The sequence below is a fragment of the Mesoplodon bidens genome, assembly GCF_964165515.1.
Source record: "Mesoplodon bidens genome assembly, chromosome: 12".
Taxonomy (NCBI): domain Eukaryota; kingdom Metazoa; phylum Chordata; class Mammalia; order Artiodactyla; family Ziphiidae; genus Mesoplodon; species Mesoplodon bidens.
The window spans coordinates 84,979,826-85,000,194 of NC_138168.1; the positions used below are offsets into that span (position 1 = coordinate 84,979,826).

Below are 20,369 nucleotides of genomic sequence, written 5' to 3' on the forward strand. Positions count from 1 at the left end.
CTGTCGGTGACGCTCAAGTGCTGCTGGATCTGTGGGCCGAGGTTCGTGGCGTTGGCTCTTGGCGCAGGAGGGGAGAGTGGAGTGCCTGGAAGGTCGAGGGGTCTCGAAGAAAAAGAGGAGGAGGGGGAAAGTCTCAGAAGCCTGTCTTTCAGGTGCGGGGGTATAGGGCGGTGTTCTGCCCCCTTTCTGGGCCCTTTCTGACGAGGCCGGGCGGCTGCCCCGCGGGAATTGAACGGTGGATTTCCTTCGGGGAGGCATTGCCCGGTACCCACGTGTAGAAATTTAAGAAGGGTTAACTTCGCATGCGCTGAGTGGTTTCTTTTCCTTCAGGCGCACATCATTGGGGAACATATTTTATTTGGCAGAGGAACACAAGATCTGGAGACACGGATTATACTTTTTTTTTTTTTTTGGCCGGGAGCTGCGGCTTAATCTCTTCGCTCCATTTCATCTGTAAAACGAGGTGGTCGGACTCACCATGTAGTTTTTAAGCTCCCCTTTCAGAGCTACCATCCTGTGATTCCTGTCTCCAAGGATATTACCTTTTATCATACTCCTGAGTAGGAAAAGAAATCTTTTGATTAGTGGACATGTTTTAAACCTGGATTGGGCACACTGCTGTGGAGTTAGGGCCCATGCTTTCATTAGGATTGACAGCGGGCAGAATTTGTTGGCAAGTAAGATTTATGCATTGATGATATTCCAAATAGACTCACTTTAATTTTGCTAAAAGATCAGAATATCTGTATGTTTTCCTAATGTTAGCTTTACGTCTTTCATAGACTTATATGTTTAGTCTTGGCATTTAATTTTTTGCCTCTTTTCAGAAGTAAATCACCAAAGGATATTGAAGTTGATGCTTTTGTATTTTGTCACCTTATCCTTTTATTAGCATTTTTAAGGTCACCTGCACCTTCTGACTGGGAAAAGATGGTCAACGTCTTGAAAGGAGTGCTTATAGAATGGTTAGTAGTTTTGATACTTAACAAATTGTAAATCTGCACATTGAATCTTGATTTGTATGTGTATCCCTTCCAAAGTCCATTTTTTTCTTTTGTTCTTAAGATTTGAATGAATCAAGTTTTTTAGCTTTCTCAACTGCATTTTTCTTACTTAATAACAAGTGGGACAGATGGTGGGTTTTTTTGGATTTTTAGAATTTTATTTATTTTTTTATACAGCAGGTTCTTATTAGTTATCCATTTTATATATATTAGCGTATATATGTCAATCCTAATCTCCCAGTTTCCCAGTTCATCAAGTGGGACAGATTTTGTTGCTAAATTTCTTCCGGGTGCCAGATTTCAATGTTTCTGTTGAATAGATGTAATTGGCATTATTTCCAAGAAGTTTTGGTCAGCGGCAGCGTGTTTGTTACATTAACCCTCTTTAAGGGAACAGTGCTTGTATTCTCAAATCGTCAGGGATTGACTAGAATTTTAGGGTCTGCCTAAGTCACACAAAGTTTGGTCCAAAAAAGAGAAAAAAACAAGAGAGCGAGTTGAAGGTTTCTTAAACTAGGCACACATTCCAAAGGAGAAACTAGAAACTATGGGCAGAGCTGAGCTCCTCAAAGCTAATGTAGGGCTTAATTATCCCTAGTCTGAAAATCTGAACTGTTGGACCAGTCTTACTCAGTCTCCACTTGTTTGTTTGCCCCACCAAACAATTCTGTCTCATCTGGGAATCCTGCCCAGTAGACACTCCCATTGTTTGAAATCACTACTGTCTACATTTCTCTGCTTCTAATGTGAGCCATTATGTGGATGACCGTACTGTTTCTGTGATGGCAAGGCTGGGGGAGGAGCAAGACCAAACCCTAGGAATCTGGCATTTAGAGCAGCACTGTCCAGTAGAAATATACTGTGAGCCACAGATGTAGTCTTAAATTTTCTAGTAGCCACACTAAAAAGTAAAGTGAAACAGGTGAAATTAATTTCTTAACTCTATACCCAAAGCATTTCGCCAGGTACTAAAATACACATTGGATTTTGAAGCTCTAGTATGAAAAAAGACAAAACAATAAATTGTATTGTCAGTGAAGCCAGTGAAGTAGGAGGGAAACTAAGGGAATGGTTGATGAAAGCGAGTGGGCTGTGTCAAGTGCTGATGAGAGGTGGGGTAAGATGAAGACACACTGGAGGTCATCGGTTTTTTATGAGAGCTTTTTAATGGAGAGGTGGGATAGATGCCAGATTAGAGTACTTTGGAAAGGGAAAGGGGGGCAAGGAAGTAGAGACCATGTGGAGGAGTTTTGTTGTGATAATGAGCAAAGGAATAAAGAAATGGGTCGGTAGCTGAAGAAGGATATGTTACGGAACTCTGGTTCTTGTTATTTTCATTGTTTTAAAGTGAGAGACTAGAATGTGTGTTGATAAAAATAAACCGCTAGAGAGGAGAGAGGTGTTCACTTGGGAAAGCCAAGAGGCGGATTGAGATCCCAGAAATTCTAAGCATGCTATGCTGTTGTCTTTTGGAAAACACTTCTAAGCTAATTTTTGTATTTTATTTTTCTTATTACTTTGTCATAATTAATAGAAACATTTTCCTGGTTGGTCTTTTTTTTTTAAATTTTATTGATTGATTGATTGATTGCCGAGTTGGGTCTTTGTTGCTGCACGCGGGCTTTCTCTAGTTGCAGCAAGCCAGGGCTACTCTTCGTTGCGGTGGCTTCTCTTGTTGTGGAGCATGGGCTCTAGGCGTGTGGGCTTCAGTAGGTGTGGCTCGCGGGCCCTAGAGCGCAGGCTCAGTAGTTGTGGCGCACGGACTTAGCTGCTCTGCCGCATGTGGGATCTTCCCGGACCAGGGCTCAAACACGTGTCCCCTGCATTAGCAGGCGGATTCTTAACCATTGCGCCACCAGGGAATCCCCCGGTTGGTCTTTTAACGTTATTTTTAACACAGAGGATACACACACACAGTGTCGGCTATCAATTTTTTCCCTTTTGTTTCTTATGATTTTTCTAAAGTTAATCTTCATTCTGGATTTGATCAATATTCAACTCTGTCCTAGGGTTTTCATATTTTTATTTTCATTGATATTTTGAGTTTCATTCATCTAGAATTTATTGAGAGGAGGGGCATATTATGAGGTGAAGATCTAAATTAGCTGCCTTTTTTTTTGGTCAAGTAGCTGAATAATTGTCCAACACCATTTATTTCCTTCCCTAATGATGTGTGATGACTCCTTTATCACAGAGTTTCACTCCCCTTGCTACTCTCCCTAATCCCATCCCACATCCATTTTTTTCTTTGTCATTGTTACCTATTTGAGAATATCCTTGGAATAATTTAGTCTAGTTCCAAAATAATCCTTTTGGAATGATGGTTGGGATTTATTACACCTATATTTTATTTTTTTAAAATAATACTAGGCTGCATTTTAAGGAGCAAAACTTTGGGAAACTCAAAATTTTGGTGGTAGACTTTCAGTTTAGCCGTAAGAACAAAGAGTACAGATTCGTAAGTGGAACTGAGGTTTAGTTTTCTTTCCTGATCCGGCAAGCTCTCTGCTAGTTTGCTTGTTACCAGCCTCTGAATTCTGCCTGGGTGCTAAACACCTTGCTTTTCCATGTATTCTCCAGACTAGCAGCAACAGCATCTGGAGCTTGTTAGAAATGAAAGTTTTCAGACCTCACCCCATATCTACTAAATCAGAATTGTACATAAAAAAGGATCTTGACACAGTGCATTTTAAGTTTGAGAAACACTTAATCAGCTTAAGTTTGATAATCAGTTCCCCTATGGAGAATGGTTTTGCAGCAAGACTACAGTGTACTTAAATTTTATTTTGCAGATGGATACTATCCTTGCAAAACTAATTTTTCCCTTCAAAGTGAAGTCTAAAGTGTAGCCTGCACAATTTTTCAAAATGGTAACTGTCTTCCCAAAGATACAGATCTTCCAAGAAGACTCCAGGCCTAAGCAGTAATAGATTCATAAAGGGCATGGCCAGGGCCTGTGGGTCCTCCTTCATGTGTAGGTGCACATGTTGGGATGTTGGTAACTAAAGTCCTTCAGTTTCCCTCATGTCTATATTTGATTCCAAAGAGAAGATTGTTAATAATACAGTATCAGTATAAGTCAGTTTCTTATCACATAATATCCATAGATTATATGCAGCATTTAGGTGTATTGGAATACAGATCTACATTAAAAAAGCAAATAAACCAGAGTATAATGTTGGCCATTTAGGCTCAACTATCAGTGAATTGAAAAATCAAAGTACTTGGATATAATAAGGTTCTCTCCTCCCAAGGCTTATCAAATACCACAATCTAAAGTTTTTTGTATTTTTATGTCAAAATGAGATTGGTGAAAACTTCCTCTTTGTTGGGATCCACCACTATCGACTGCCAGCCTCACACCAAGAGTTTTACCGAATCTAGCCAACCGTAGCAGTCACTGAAGCAAGCAGCATATGCTCAACAAATGCCTGCGTCCAATTCCAGGTGCTAGAGCAGACCTCTGGTGTGACATTTATCACAGTTGGTTTGGCAAGTGCTTCAGCAAGGAAGATTTGTTGTACAGCTGCAAATTCCAGCCAGTTTATAGCACAACAGCAAAGAATCTGGAGAAATAGGTATTATTAGACCAGTCTTGTCCTTATGGGTTTGGCTTCCAAACCTCTATTATATATGAAAAGCAAGTAAGAACTAAGGCAAAACCAGTCTAACTGCTGTCCTGTTCTTTCACAGCATTTATATATCTTTTGTGAGCCTTTGCTTCTTATTCTTTGCAGGGCTGCATTCACTGAAGTTTCTTGGGCACCCAGAACAGTGCCTGAGATACATATAGAGGTGCTTAGTAAATGTTTGTTTACTGAAAGAATTCTGTTAATAAAATTGAACCAAGGAGTGTAACCTCACCCTAAATTCCAGTTCATTAGTGTTCCTTTAGAGCTCTACTACCACAGTGAGAATCAGTGGATAAGAAGAGGTTCTTGATAAATTGAATTCAAGTTTCAGTACAGAAAAGGTTCATACACTAGGCCTCCTTTTTGGCAAGTTACATCAGAGTAGCTTTTATTTTTTACTTTTTTTTTTTTTTTTTTTTTTTTTTTTTTTTTGCGGTACGCGGGCCTCTCACCGTTGCGGCCTCTCCCGCCGCGGAGCACAGGCTCCGGACGCGCAGGCCCAGCGGCCATGGCTCACGGGCCCAGCCGCTCCACGGCATGTGGGATCCTCCCAGACCGGGGCACGAACCCACGTCCCCTGCATCGGCAGGCGGACTCCCAACCACTGCGCCACCAGGGAAGCCCTATTTTTTACTTTTTAAATTTTATTGTATATAAAATAATTGATTTACAATGTTGTATTAGTTTCAGGGGTACAGTAAAGTGATTAGATACATAGTGATAGATACATGTAGTTACACATGTATCTATTTTTCAGATTCTTTTCCCATATAGGTTATTACAGAGTATTGAGTAGAGTTCCCTGTGCTATACAGTAGGTCCTTGTTGATTATCTAGTCAATATTTTGTATATAGTAGTGTGTATATGTTAATCCCAGCCTTCTAATTTATCCTTCCCCACCCCCAACCAGAGTAGCTTTTTTTTTTTTTTTTTTTTTTTGTGGTACGCGGGCCTCTCACTGTTGTGGCCTCTCCCGTTGCGGAGCACAGGCTCCAGACGCGTAGGCTCAGCAGCCATGGCTCACGGGCCCAGCGGCTCCGCAGCATGTGGGATCTTCCCAGACCGGGGCACGAACCCATGTCCCCTGCATCGGCAGGCGGACTCTGAACCACTGCGCCACCAGGGAAGCCCCAGAAATACTTTTTCTATGGCCATCTTAATTTATCTGAGAAAAAAATAAAACTAACATCAAGATGACTGGTAATTTTGTACCAGATGAAGTTAAGGTGAAAAGTTAGTTGATTTAAAGGCAATTTAAAGAAAAAAATTGAATAATATGTAGTGCAGATGTTACAAGAGATGGCTAAAATGGCAAGGGTAGTATGCAAATGGTAAAAATTTTGAAATCACTGACCTGTTGGTTAAAAGCACAGGTGTGAGTCCCCTGGCACTTCTTGGTTTCAGTTATTCAGCTTTTACTTAATTGAAAGTATGTAACTTTATTTAGAGAGTTTCTGGAGATAAAAGTTCTCATAACCACTTAACCCTTGCTATCTCTAATACCTCCTAGTAGCAGCCAATTACTAGAGTAAATTGGTGTCATCTGTGAACACACTGCGCTCAAACAGTAACAAGATAATGTAGCACATTTGGACAGCAGATTTTATAATGTCCTTGTTTTTTGTCATTATTGTTCCACTTAAACCCAAAATTTATATTAAAGGGTTAATATATCTTTCTAAGCAACCTCTTTGAGTGTGTGATTTTTGTAGAAAGTATTGAAATTCTTGTGGGGTCTAAGACAGTTCAGCACAATAAAGGTTGTGAGGGTAAAGTGGGCACCACACGAGAGACAAAGGCAAGTCCCTCCTTGCAGGGAAGGGAGCAAGCAGGGTGGTTGTAAAGCACTAAGGCAGAGGGTATTTTTCTGTCCGCCACACCTGTCTACCCTTAAATTGCTCTCCTTTTATTCTCCACTCCTGTCCCACCCAACCCCCTTTTATTTGTATAGACACGGAGCAATATAGGGAAACAACTGAAGTTTCAAAAAGAAACCTTTGAGAGCAGGAACCTGTTCAAAAGAACCTGTTTGAGCAGGAAAACGATAGTTTTAAAGAAGCTGAAGCTTTGTTTCCCTGTCCTATGGGCCTCCCCATTTTCAGTTCTGTAATATCTGAAAGAACCCCGTTCAGCCTGCTTCATTACCCCCAGATTCTTTCTAGAATTGCTCTTTAAACTCTTTTTATGTTTCACAGCCTGCATATTAATGACTGATAAAATTGTTTACCTCAGTGAAATTTCTCAATGTACAGGGTGTTGTTGCTTTACAAAAATTTCTTACATAAATTTTTATTGTGTACTTGCCAAAATTAGGGAGTTACTGCAAATGTAAATTTTAACATCCTCAGTATCTGCTTAAATCTGTGACCATTACATTATCTTTCTTGGTTGTATTTTTGTTTTGTTTGTTTTTTAATTTTGGCTGCACCGGGTCTTAGTTGTGGCATGCATGTGGGATCTAGTTCCCTGATCGAACCCCGGCCCCCTGCATTGGGAGCACAGAGTCTTACCCACTGGACCACCAGGGAAGTCCCATATTATCTTGCTCTGTAAAAGACCCCTGGGACTTCCCTGGTGGCGCAGTGGTGAAGAATCCGCCTGCTAATGCAGGGGACACGGGTTCGAGCCCTGGTCTGGGAAGATCCCACATGCCGTGGAACATCTAGACCCGTGCGCCACAACTACTGAAGCCTGCATGCCTAGAGCCCGTGAGCCACAACTACTGAGCCCACATGCCACAGCTACTAAGCCTGCGCTCTATAGAGCCCATGTGTCACAATTACTGAAGCCTGTGTGCCTAGAAGCCTGTGCTCCGCAACAAGAGAAGCCACTGCAATGAGAAGCCCATGCACCGCAACAAAGAGTAGCCCCTGCTCGCCACAACTAGAGAAAGCCCACACGCAGCAACAAAGACCCAACACAGCCAAAAATAAATAAATAAATAAATGTATTTTTTGAAAAAAGACCCCTATTGTCTCTCCCATTCTTCACTGGCAGTTGTTGCCTTTCATGTCATTATCAGCCTTTAGACTCTCGTTCCCAGGCCCTGTATTCCTACTTTTCTTGTTTTCAGTCACCCAAAAAGCTACAGACTTCCAGGTCATCCCTCATTCCTTTGACACGTATTACCTTATGTCTCTATCCATCAACTTTAAACTTTTTTTTTTAATTTTTATTTATTCTTGGCTGCGTTGGGTCTTCGTTACTGCACATGGACTTTCTCTAGTTGCTGTGAGCGGGGGCTACTCTTCATTGCGGTGTGTGGGCTTCTCCTTGCAGTGGCTTCTCTTGTTGTGGAACCCAGGCTCTAGGCATGTGGGCTTCAGTAGTTGCAACACACGGGCTCAGTAGTTGTAGGTTGCAGGCTCTAGAGTGCAGGCTCAGTAGTTGTGGCACACGGGCTTAGTTGCTCCATGGCATGTGGGATCCTCCCAGACCAGGGCTTGAACCCGTGTCACCTGCATTGGCAGGTGGATTCTTTTTTTTTTTTTTAAGTATTTAAGTATTTATTTATTTATTTTTGGCTGCGTCGAGTCTTAGTTGCGGCACGCGGGCTCCACAGTACATGGGCTCTCTAGTTGTAGCACTTGGGCTTAGTTGCCCCGAGGCATGTGGGATCTTAGTTCCCCGACCAGGGATTGAACCCATGTTCCCTTCTTTGGAAGGTGGACTACCAGGGCAGTCCCTGGCAGGTGGATTCTTAACCGCTGTGCCACCAGGGAAGTCCCTCCATCAATTTTTAAATTCACCCCTACCCCATCATGTCCCGCTTTGCCCTTAGAACCTAGTAAGATAGCAGCAGAATCCCTTATATCCTCAGCCTCTTCTCAGAACTTTCCCTCTATCTTCCCCCAATACCCCTTTTTTGTTGTTGTCATAATAAAAACCTAGTTTTCCCCTGAGCCTGCTATGCTGACTTTTCTCTAATACCCCTTGTACCACTGGGCCAAGAAATGGGATGGGTATCTACCTTGTTCCTCATTGCCACTTCCAGAAATCCTCTCTCCGTCTTCCACAGAAACCCCCCAGTTCTGAATCTGACAAGACCACCCACTAATCCTCCTCTTTGTAACCAGCTACAAACATCTGAGTCTTTCCTTGAAAGTTATTCTTTGAAGGCTACTTGTCACTCTTTAAGAGTTCTCCACAAATTCTTAACGATTTCGTACGTATAGTCCTTTCAGTACTCTGGCCTCTCAGTTCCCTGACCTCTTCTTCCAATGAGCTTTTCTCTGTCCTGTCACAGTCATTCATTCACATTGTCACACCTACCCGCATCCCTACCAACGCTGCCATCTCTTCAGAATCTCCGTTTTAGGCATCTAACTCTGACCACTACCTCCTCTTTCCAGTTCACTCCCTCTAATACCCTAGCTCTATAATTCCTTTGATTCTACCAGACCTGCAGTCTGTTGATTCTCCCAGCATTTCCATCCTGACTCACCCCAGCATCCTCGCTTTCCTCCGTACCCAGTCCATCAGTATACTTGTTCTCTTAAAGACACTCAACTCCCTGCCCCTCTCAGTCACACCAACCAGGTCGGGTTCAATCCGGCTGTCTACCTATTCTGAACCTTTACCTCCACAACTCTAATGGCTGGAGAAAAACATACAAACATACTGATTGGTCTCACTTTAAATTCATGACTATTAAATTCATGTGAGCCTTAATGCTAGCCTGCAAACCAGCTAAATTTCCTAGTCCATTTATTGTCCCACTTTCCTAATAAAGCTGTTAGATTTCATCAGTTTTAAAACTTAGCAATATTTTATGTACCTATAAGAAAAATCACTGCTGGTTGTACTGTAACAAGCCATTAAATGTAAGACCCATCCCAGTTTTGGAGATGTTAAGATGTGGGGGGAATGTGCTTCTTAGAATGGGTGGAATATGGTATTCCATACCTTCACCTTCTCTTAGCTCAGAAAACGTCCCTGTCCTCACTTCAGCTGATTTCTTTGTTCGTCGTTTCACTGGGAAAATGGAAGCAATCAGAAGAGAACGTCCACAAGTCTTTATCACATGGACCTGGGCCCATATACTCTTCCCTTCCTCACACTTACTGTGAGTGACTTGTCTATTCTTTTGTCTCAAGCCAGCCTCCCTCCTTGGGAACCGGATCCCAGCCTCCCTGGCCTATTTAAAGACACCTTTTAAGCAGTTTTCCTCTTTTTCTCCCGCTTTATTCACTTTTCTTTCTCTACTAGATCATTCCCAGCAGAACTACAACCATGCTGTAACACTACCCCTCCCCAGGTGGGCGGCCCTGTGGGGCAGAAACTCTTGCTTCCACATCCCTCTCCAGCTCCCACTTGCTTTTCCTGCTCTTTGTAGCAGGATTTCTCAGAAAATATGTACGTATTCACTTTCTCCAATTTCACTCCTCTCAGTCTGAAAACCACTCCAGTCAGGCCCTGTCCTCTGTAGTCATCGTCCTGAAGCTGCTCTTGGGAAGATCCAGTAACTTTCTGAACCCAGTAGTCAGTTCTCAGTCCTTCTCTTGCTATTCCTCTTAACAACATTTGGCCCAGCTGATCTCTTCCTCTTCCTGGAGATCCTTCATTTACTTAGCTTCCAGTACTCTTCAAGTTTTCTTCCGACCTCAGTGGTCATTTTTTAGGCTGCTTTGCTGGTTCATCCTTTTCTTCCTAACCTTTTGACATTGGGGTATCCAGGGCTTGGTCCTTGGACTCTCCTCTGTAGCTGTGCTCACTCCTTTGTCATGGCTTTAAATGCCATCTATACATTGACGACTGACTCACTCCTCATTCTGGACTTCACTGCTGAAATCCAGAATTGTATATCCAGCTTCCTGCTCAACTTCTGCACTTGGGTGGCATCTCACATGTAACTTGCCTAAAACCAGACTCTCGATCTTAACTACACACCTGTTCTTCTGTGTTCCTCCTCATCTCAGTGAAAGACAACTCCATCCCTTCATTTGCTCAGACCAGAAATCTTGGCGTCTCCTTAATTCCTCTCAAAGCTCAAGTCCAGTCTCAGCAAGTTATGTGGGCTTTACATTTGGTGTATGTCTAGAGTTCAGCCACTGCTCAACTTCCCTGGTACCACCTAGGTCCAAATCATTATGTCTTGTCAAGATTACTGCAGTCACCTTCTAACTGGTCTCCCTGTTTCCACCATTGCCTCCACCACCCACCAGCCTCTTCTCAACCCAGCAGCCAGTATGATCCTTACATTTAAAATTAGAGTCATTTTGTAAGTTAAATCAAGATGGAGTTCTAACCCATATCCCACTGCTCTCCCCTCCACTTTCCCCTCTCCAGCTCTGTGGCCTTGCCGTTCACTCTGCGTAGGATGTTCTACCCCACGTCACTTCATGGTTTGCTCACTACCTCCTTCTGATGTGTATTCAGATATCACCTGCTCAGTAAGGCCTCCCCTGAGTCCCCTGCTTAAACTTGCAAGATCATATCACTGTCGTCACTGCCATTTCTCATTCGCTTCCTTTGTTTTTCTGTGTGTTTGTCATAGTGTTACCACTAGAATGTAAATTTTCTTCACTGCTGAATCCCCCAGACCAGAGTAGCACCAGGCACATGATGGATATTCAATTTATTGAACAAGGGAATAAAACTTAAAAGAGCAAGTTTACCACTTCTGAACAAATCAATTTCCCACATTAGTATGGTCATTCTAATACTGCAACTATAGAATTTAACTGAATTTTGCCAAACAAGTGGATCAATAGAACCTAACTTTTCTGAACCTAAGATAACAAACATACTAGAAACTAAATTTAAAATGTGTCATTTCTGGGCTTCCCTGGTGGCTCAGTGGTTGAGAGTCCGCCTGCCGATGCAGGGGACACGGGTTCGTGCCCTGGTTCGGGAAGATCCCACATGCCACGGAGCGGCTGGGCCCGTGAGCCATGGCCGCTGAGCCTGCGCATCCGGAGCCTGTGCTCCGCAACGGGAGAGGCCACAACAGTGAGAGGCCCGCGTACCGCAAAAAAAAAAATGTGTCATTTCTGACACGGGCAGACCTAGTTATTTATTCACATTATTTTATAGCATCGTAAATTGTTAATAAAATTATTTTAAAGGTAAGCTGTTGAAAGTAATTAAGACAATAATTTTTTCAGGAAGGCTTGACTTTATTCATAGTTAATATATACCATGAACCATACTCATTTAGCTATTGAAATAAATCCTTTACTTTGTTAGCTTCACTTGTACCTATGTTTGTACTTGAAAGAAATAAAATGTATATGGTTTTCAGTAAATTACACTGACCTCTTTTGAATTAAATTGTTATCTTTGTAATTGATGTTGGCATCCCTCAAGAAAGCAAAAGATTGTGTAAGATTATGTTTTCTCTAAGAATTAAAAATATCTGTATGCAACTTGACATTTTTATATTCATCTTTTGCTGAACACTGTATTGTATATTATATTAGATCTAAAGTGTGCCTTTGTTGTAATTCAGGTTTTTATAAAAAAGACTCATTTCTATAAATCTAGGAAATTTTATCTCTTTCCCTTATGGCTGTCCTATTCATTCCAAACTAAAACCCACAAATAAATAGAATTGAATTTAGATCTCTTTTTTTTTTTTTTTTTTTTTTTTTTTTTTTTTTTTTTGCGGTACGCGGGCCTCTCACCGCTGCGGCCTCTCCCATTGTGGAGCACAGGCTCCGGACGCGCAGGCTCAGTGGCCATGGCTCACGGGCCCAGCCGCTCCGCGGCATGTGGGATCCTCCCGGCCCGGGGCACGAACCCGCGTCCCCTGCATCGGCAGGCAGACTCTCAACCACTGCGCCACCAGGGAAGCCCTAGATCTCTTTTTGAACTCACTGTTCTCAAAGAGATTTGGTTAGAATTTCCTTTAAAGATTCTGAATGTTAGGAGGTTCAGAATTTTAAGGAAGGGGGAAAAAGTTGAATATTTACTGCAAGCCAAAGACTATCGTTGGCATTTTTAAAATCAGTTAACAGGGCTGTGCTTCGAGTCCCTATTAATTACAAAGCTGTGAACACTGCTTTACTTTTTCACTTGTCGGTGACAAATTATTCTTTTAAAATCTCATCATTGGCCTCTTCTAAACTTGCACTAACAGTTCTGAAATGTAGCTGTGTCTGTTAATCATCAACACTGTCTGTTAATCATCAACACTTGAGGCAGAGAAGGAGTGAAGAATTGGTTAACAGTTTAGAACTTTTAAACTTATCCTAAAACTCTCCATGCTCAATTCTAATTGTTCAGGTCTCTGGTAACTTGACAGTAAGGTGTCTCATCATCATGTGTTTATCTCGACAGTGACCCTGCCATGAAGCAATTTCTGCTGTACTTGGATGAGTCAAATGCCCTAGGGAAGAAGTTCATCATTCAAGACATTGATGACACTCACATCTTCGTAATAGCAGAGTTGGTTAATGTCCTCCAGGAGCGAGTAGGTGAATTAATGGACCAAAATGCCTTTTCTCTTACCCAGAAGTGAAAATATTAGATAATAACCACTTAGGAATTAAAAGTAACAAATGTGAGAGACTCACCATTCGATGTCTTGTGTGACTGATTAGATTTACAGAATTGCTCGGAAGCATGTGACAGGGAAGACTGTGATATCATTTGTTCATAAGAAAGCCCCTGAACTGACTTTCTTGTTCTGTTTTTTTCAGTGTGTGTACCCTAGAATTAAAAAAAAGAAAAAAAGCTTTAACAGTTGGCTGTAATTTGGCTTTTATTAACCTTTATTAAAATATAAATGTAATTGGTTTTCCTACCTCTTAATGCCAATTTAATACATTAAGAATATAATGGAATATGCTTTTAAATCATCAGTCTAACCTACATACCACCTAGATATTTATCTTTGCTTATTCGTATTAGTAATTGGGGGTTTGGTAGTGTAGGTATGGTTTGTTTTGTTTCAACTAGAAACTTCACAGACGGACCGTTTAGATAAATAGGCCAAGGTGCGAACTTTAGTAATATTTATACCTTACAAATAGTATCTGCATGCCAGCCAGCTCTGTTGGTGAAGAAGGTGTGGAAGAGAACCCTTTAGCATTAACGTAAACTGCAGTTTACATTTCCCTAAAAATACAGTTTTTTAAAAGCACAGAGGGTTAGAAACAACCAAATGGGAAAGGTACATGCTGCTTTGCAGCTTTCATCTTTCCTTGTTTAGACTTTGTTGCTCACATTTTCCCATCAAGGCAAGTGCTCTTTTATTAAGAAGTCAGTTTTCCTTGGGCCTTATTCCCTATGAGAATCCCTGTTTAAATTTGTCTAAAAAAGAAAGGTAGGAACAGATAGAAGCAAAGTCAATCGTGGGGGAGGTTAAGATGTGTCGCATCTGGTTCTATGGTTGATCGAGGCAGAAACAATAACACTGATGGGGGCTTTGCTTCTCTTCCTGAAGATAGTGGTACAGGATGGGTTCTTATGGTGGGAATTTTCCAAGAGAAAAGATAACTTTCATGATGTTAGGTGGAAGCATATCAAACCCACTTTACCTGCCTCCTTATGGTGTGTTTATTCAGAGCATCTGTGTACCATAGTCACTTACTTACACATGCGTTCCCTAAAGCTGGAAATGTCCATAGGTATATTTATCATGGTTCCCACCCATGTAACTCAAACCACCCAATTTTGATTTTCACATAACAATGCAAACAATTTTGATGAGTTATTGGTACATCTGGTACTAAAACTTGCTGAATACAGTACACTTCTTTAGGATTTCCAGCTGTACTGAAATGTTACTAACTCTTGTATTTCAGGTATGTCTAAATCAATTTCTAACATGCCTTAGGCGTTTGTCACCTAATAACCTTTTAACATTAAACTTAGAGAAAATTTTTCTTATAATCTCAGAGTTTAAAAGGTACTGGAAAGACCACTGGACAGTGAGTACAAAGAGTGTTAAGTGAAGGAAAACCTTTATTTCATTAGCCCTTATTGTTTAAAAGTTGAGTTAGGGCAAATGTTCGATATCTTTCTCTGGAAGTACATTAGAAAGATGGGACAGTGTGGTGCTGGGAGCCGCACTTGGAGCCACTGAGTTGGCTCATCCAACTATGAGAGAAGCTAGGAGAGAACAGGAAATATCCAAGTGACATTTTCTCCAGGCTCTGCTGCTTGGAATCTGCTTGACATTATTCGATTTAGCACACTTCAGATGTCTAGAACAAGATATGTTGGCTGCTGGGTACTGGAGAAAGTTACTACTGTCTTTTTATTTTTAACAAAGTCCTTAATACTATGAAAAGGTAGTATTAACTTAAATTTTCCTAATTGCATAAAAGAGTCATATTTTAATTTATGAGAGATAGTTGACCAGTCACAAATATCCATGTACTAAAATTGTGATATTTAGAATTATACTAACTTCTTGAGAAAGGTTTTTATTTTTAATACCATATAAGGTCAAAGACTTCTGTATTCTTTGAACCCCAATTTCCTTGTGAAATTTAATGTGATAATTTTAAAATTCCTGGCATCCTAAGTATGAATAAGAGTTAATGTAAAAATGTTTATTGAGACATCAGTTTTGATGAACACTAACTAAACATTACTGATAATAAGCAACAAAGGCTACTCGCTTTTATTTCTGATAAACACTATAGGTGGCAGTCAAAATTATTAACGATTATATTGCTCTTAACATTATGTATAATAGAGGTGATTTGACATAATTGTACTTCTTTGCTGGAAAGATGGTAAATAATGTGCTTACTCTATTTTGTAGTTACACATTAAACCTCACTTAGCTCTAAAGAAACTAAATGAAACCTTTGATATAATGCCTTCTGATTTAACTAGTATCCTGGGATCATTCTATCTCTTAACCATCTTAACAGATAGGAAAAGGGTATGTTTTAAAGATGAAGAAATGGTGCAGCTTGCAAATCTAGTCAATAAATATGCTCAAGTGTGCATAACTCTGCTTCATTTGTAGCAGAGATCACGAAAAGATCTGTTGGTAAGATTATTGGATAAGCTTTTGAAAAACACTGTTCTCATTATAGAAAAGTGATTAAGAGCCTGACTGAGTCCAGACTGCCTGGGTCCAAATGTCAGCTCCCTGCTTGCTAGCTCTGGGATCTTGTACACGTCATTCAGTTTTTCTGTGCCTCTGAGCCTTGATCTGTGAAAACAGGAATAGTTATCCTCAAAAATTGTGTGGATTGTAAGTTAAAATATGTAAAGCAGATGGTTCTGAAATTTAGTTACCTTGAATCTAGAAGAGCACAATGAAAAAGGGAGAAAAAAGACATTTCAGCACACACACACATATTTTGTTTTGTTTTGCATGATCACAGTCCAGTGAGAACAAGCAGCTGGAGGAGGAGGGGAATACCTTGTAAAAGAATATTAGGTACTTTAACAGGGACCCCCTACCTTCACTGATCTCAAAACTGTCTCTGAGCAACATTGTCAGGAAATACCTGAATAGTTAGCTTTTCTGAGACCATTCCTCTCTCCATTCTTAAACGATGATTAGTCTTAATAGAATTCCTGGGTCACAATCCATTTCTATTAAAACTGAGCCATTTTTCTCATCATCCTCAGGCATTTACTGAGTCCAGTTTGGATTTTATTCTTTTGAATAACTTTTTCCACTTGGTTTGCAGGAGTTTCTTTGAACTCCTCTCTTTCTTACCCAATGTCCTTTTTCTAGTTGGCTTTCATTCTTAACCAATCCCTCCCTCCATCCTTTTTGTTTGTTTGTTTGGTTTTGTTTTGTTCCTCTATAGTGTTTTATTATTTCTTAGAAATTTTAAAAGTTAACTAAGGTGTATATCCCTTGTTAATTTTGCCTCGAATATGTGTGTCTTCCTGAGCTCTCAAAATTCAGGTGGTTTGTTTATTTACGTTGTGGAGGATTCTCTAAGTTTTTAAATGAACAGATTTTCTGTTACAACTTTCATACCTGTATTGTTTGTTTTCTTTAGAAACACCTATTTATTAATTGATTCTCCATGATTAATACTTGTTGTTTTCTCATCATTTTCATTGCTTTTATTCTCTGTTCCAAGAATGCTTTTCAAATTTGTCACTAAACTTGATTTTACTTTAATGAAAACCTAAACTCGATTTTACTTTATGGAAAACCTATTTCCTACAGCTTCCAACTTATACTTTATCTTGGCTGCTGCATTTTTGGTTACTTATACTTTTTAAACTATTCCTTGTCATAGCCTGTTTAATGAAGATAAGGTCCACTGGTATCTTTATTTTTAACTGAAGTTACCTTTTTTATGAGCAATACACTTTCATTGCAGGTAGACTGGAAAAGGGAAGCAAAAGAAGAAAAATAGAACTCGTCCACAATCCCACCATTCAGGAATAACCACAATTAAAATTTTGATGACAATCTTCAAACCTTTTTCTGAGAGTATAAAAAATGGTCTCCACTCTCCCATCCCAGTGAGATCACACTGCTTTTACACTTGCTTTTTCACTTAATCTTTTTTTTTTAACATCTTTATTGGAGTATAATTGCTTTACTATGGTGTGTTAGTTTCTGCTTTATAATAAAGTGAATAAGCTATACATATACACATATCCCCATATCTCCTCCCTCTTGAGTCTCCCTCCCACCCTCCCTATCCCACCCCCAGGTGGTCACAAAGCACCGAGCTGATCTCCCTGTGCTATGCGGCTGCTTCCCACTAGCTGTTTTACAGTTGGTAGTGTATATATGTCCATGCCACTCTCTCACTTTGTCCCAGCTTACCCTTCCCCCTCCCCGTGTCCTCAAGTCTATTCTCTACGTCTGCATCTTCATTCCTGTCCTTCCCCTAGTTTCTTCAGAACCATTTTTTTTTAATTTCCATATATATGTGTTAGCATACGTATTTGTTTTTCTCTTTCTGACTTACTTCACTCTGTATGACACACTCAAGTTCCATCCACCTCACTACACATAACTCAATTTCATTTCTTTTTATGGCTGAGTAATATTCCATTGTATATATGTGCCACATCTCCTTTATCCATTCATCTGTCGACGGACACTTAGGTTGCTTCCATGTCCTGGCTATTATAAATACAGCTGCAATGAACACTGTGGTACATGACTCTTTGAATTATGGTTTTCTCAGGGTATATGCCCAGTAGTGGGATTGCTGGGTCTATGTTAGTTCTATTTTGAGTTTTTTAAGGAACCTCCATACTGTTCTCCATAGTGGCTATATCAATTTACATTCCCACCAACAATGCAAGAGGGTTCCCTTTTCTCCACACCCTCTCCAGCATTTATTGTTTCTAGACTTTTTGATGATGGCCATTCTGACTGGTGTGGGATGATATCTCATTGTAGTTTTGATTTGCATTTCTCTAATTAATGATGTTGAGCATTCTTTCATGTGTTTGTTGGCAGTCTGTATATCTTCTTGGGAGAAATGTCTATTTAAATCTTCTGCCCATTTTTGGATTGGGTTGTTTGTTTTTTTGATATTGAGCTGCATGAGCTGCTTCTATATTTTGGAGATTAATCCTTTGTCAGTTGCTTCGTTTGCAAATATTTTCTCCGATTCTGAGGGTTGTCTTTTGGTCTTGTTTATGGTTTCCTTTGCTGTGCAAAAGCTTTTAAGTTTCATTAGGTCCCATTTGTTTATTTTTGTTTTTATTTCCCTTTCTCTAGGAGGTGGGTCAAAAAGGATCTTGCTGTGATTTATGTCATAGAGTGTTCTGCCTATGTTTTCCTCTAAGAGTTTTATATTGTCTGGCCTTATATTTAGGTCGTTAATCCATTTTGAGCTTATTTTTGTGTATGGTGTTAGGGAGTGATCTAATCTCATACTTTTACATGTCCCTGTCCAGTTTTCCCAGCACCACTTATTGGACAGACTGTCTTTTCTCCATTGTATATTCTTGCCTCCTTTATCAAAAATAAGGTGACCATATGTGCATGGGTTTATCTCTGGGCTTTCATCCTGTTCCATTGATCTACATTTCTGTTTTTGTGCCAATACCATATTGTCTTGATTACTGTAGCTTTGTAGTATAGTCTGAAGTCTGGGAGCCTTATTCCTCCATGTCCGTTTTTCATTCTCAAGATTGCCTTGGCTATTCGGGGTCTTTTGTGTTTCCATACAAATTGTGAAATTTTTTGTTCTAGTTCTGTGAAAAATGCCAGTGGTAGTTTGATAGGGATTGCATTGAATCTGTAGATTGCTTTGGGTAGTATAGTCCTTTTCACAATATTGATTCTTCCAGTCCAAGAACATGGTATATCTCTCCATCTGTTTGTATCATCTTTAATTTCTTTCATCAGTGTCTTATAGTTTTCTGCATACAGGTCTTTTGTCTCCTTAGGTAGGTTTATTCCTAGGTATTTTATTTTTTTTGTTGCAGTGGTAAATGGGAGTGTTTCCTTAGTTTCTCTTTCAGATTTTTCATCATTAGTGTACAGGAATGCAAGAGATTTCTGTGCATTAATTTTGTATTTTGCTACTTTACCAAATTCATTGATTGGCTCTAGTAGTTTTCTGGTAGCATCTTTAGGATTCTGTATGTATAGTATTGTGTCATCTGCAAACAGTGACAGCTTTACTTCTTCTTTTCCAATATGTATTCCTTTTATTTCTTTTTCTTCTCTGACTGCTGTGGCTAAAACTGTCAAAACTATGTTGAATAATAGTGGTGAGAGTGGACAACCTTGTCTTGTTCCTGATCTTAGAGGAAATGCTTTCAGTTTTTCACCTTTGCGAAAGATGTTTGCTGTGGGTTTGTCATATATGACCTTTATTATATGTTGAGGTAAGTTCCCTCTGTGCCTACTTTCTGGAGAGTTTTTATCATTAATGGGTGTTGAATTTTGTTGAAAGCTTTTTCTGTATCTATTGAGATGATCATATGGTTTTTCTCCTTCAGTTTGTTAATATGGTTTATCACATTGATTGATTTGCATATATTGAAAAATCCTTGCATTCCTGGGATAAACGCCACTGGATCATGGTGTATGATCCTTTTAATGTGTTGTTGGATTCTGTTTGCTAGTATTTTGTTGAGGATTTTTGCTTCTATGTTCATCAGTGATTTTGGCCTGTAGTTTTCTTTCTTTGTGACATCTTTGTCTGGTTTTGGTATCAGGGTGACGGTGGCCTCATAGAATGAGTTTGGGAGTGTTCCTCCCTCTGGTATATTTTGGAAGAATTTGAGAAGGATAGGTGTTAGCTCTTCTCTAAATGTTTGATAGAATTTGCCTGTGAAGCCATCTGGTCCTGGGCTTTTGTTTGTTGGAGGGTTTTTAATCACAGTCTCAATTTCAGTGCTTGTGATTGGTCTGTTTATATTTTTGTTTCTTCCTGGTTTAGTCTCAGAAGGTTGTGCTTTTCTAAGAATTTGTCCATTTCTTCCAGATTGTCCATTTTATTGGCATAGAGTTGCTTGTAGTAATCTCTCATGATCCTTTGTATTTCTGCAGTGTCAGTTGTTACTGCTCCTTTTTCATTTCTAATTCTGTTGATTTGAGTCTTCTCCCTTTTTTTCTTGATGAGTCTGGCTAATGGTTTATCAATTTAGTTTATCTTCTCAAAGAACCAGCTTTTAGTTTTATTGATCTTTGCTATTGTTTCCTTCTTTTCTTTTTCATTTATTTCTGATCTGATCTTTATGATTTCTTTCCTTCTGCTAACTTTGGGGGCTTTTTGTTCTTCTTTCTCTAATTGCTTTAGGTGTAAGGTTAGGTTGTTTATTTGAGATGTTTCTTGTTTCTTGAGCTAGGATTGTATTGCTATAAGCTTCCCTCTTAGA

The 20,369-nt window shown here is 39.9% G+C and overlaps 1 protein-coding gene across 1 annotated transcript; it reads left to right on the top strand.

Moving 5' to 3' along the window:
• Positions 1-10: 10 nt before the first annotated feature.
• GTF2H5 (general transcription factor IIH subunit 5) lies at positions 11-13,320 on the top strand. The gene is made up of 3 exons (XM_081251058.1): positions 11-152; positions 893-965; positions 12,918-13,320. Exons 2-3 carry the CDS (start codon positions 931-933, stop codon positions 13,096-13,098), a joined length of 216 nt encoding a protein of 71 aa, XP_081107184.1. The 5' UTR covers positions 11-152; positions 893-930; the 3' UTR covers positions 13,099-13,320.
• Positions 13,321-20,369: the final 7,049 nt, after the last annotated feature.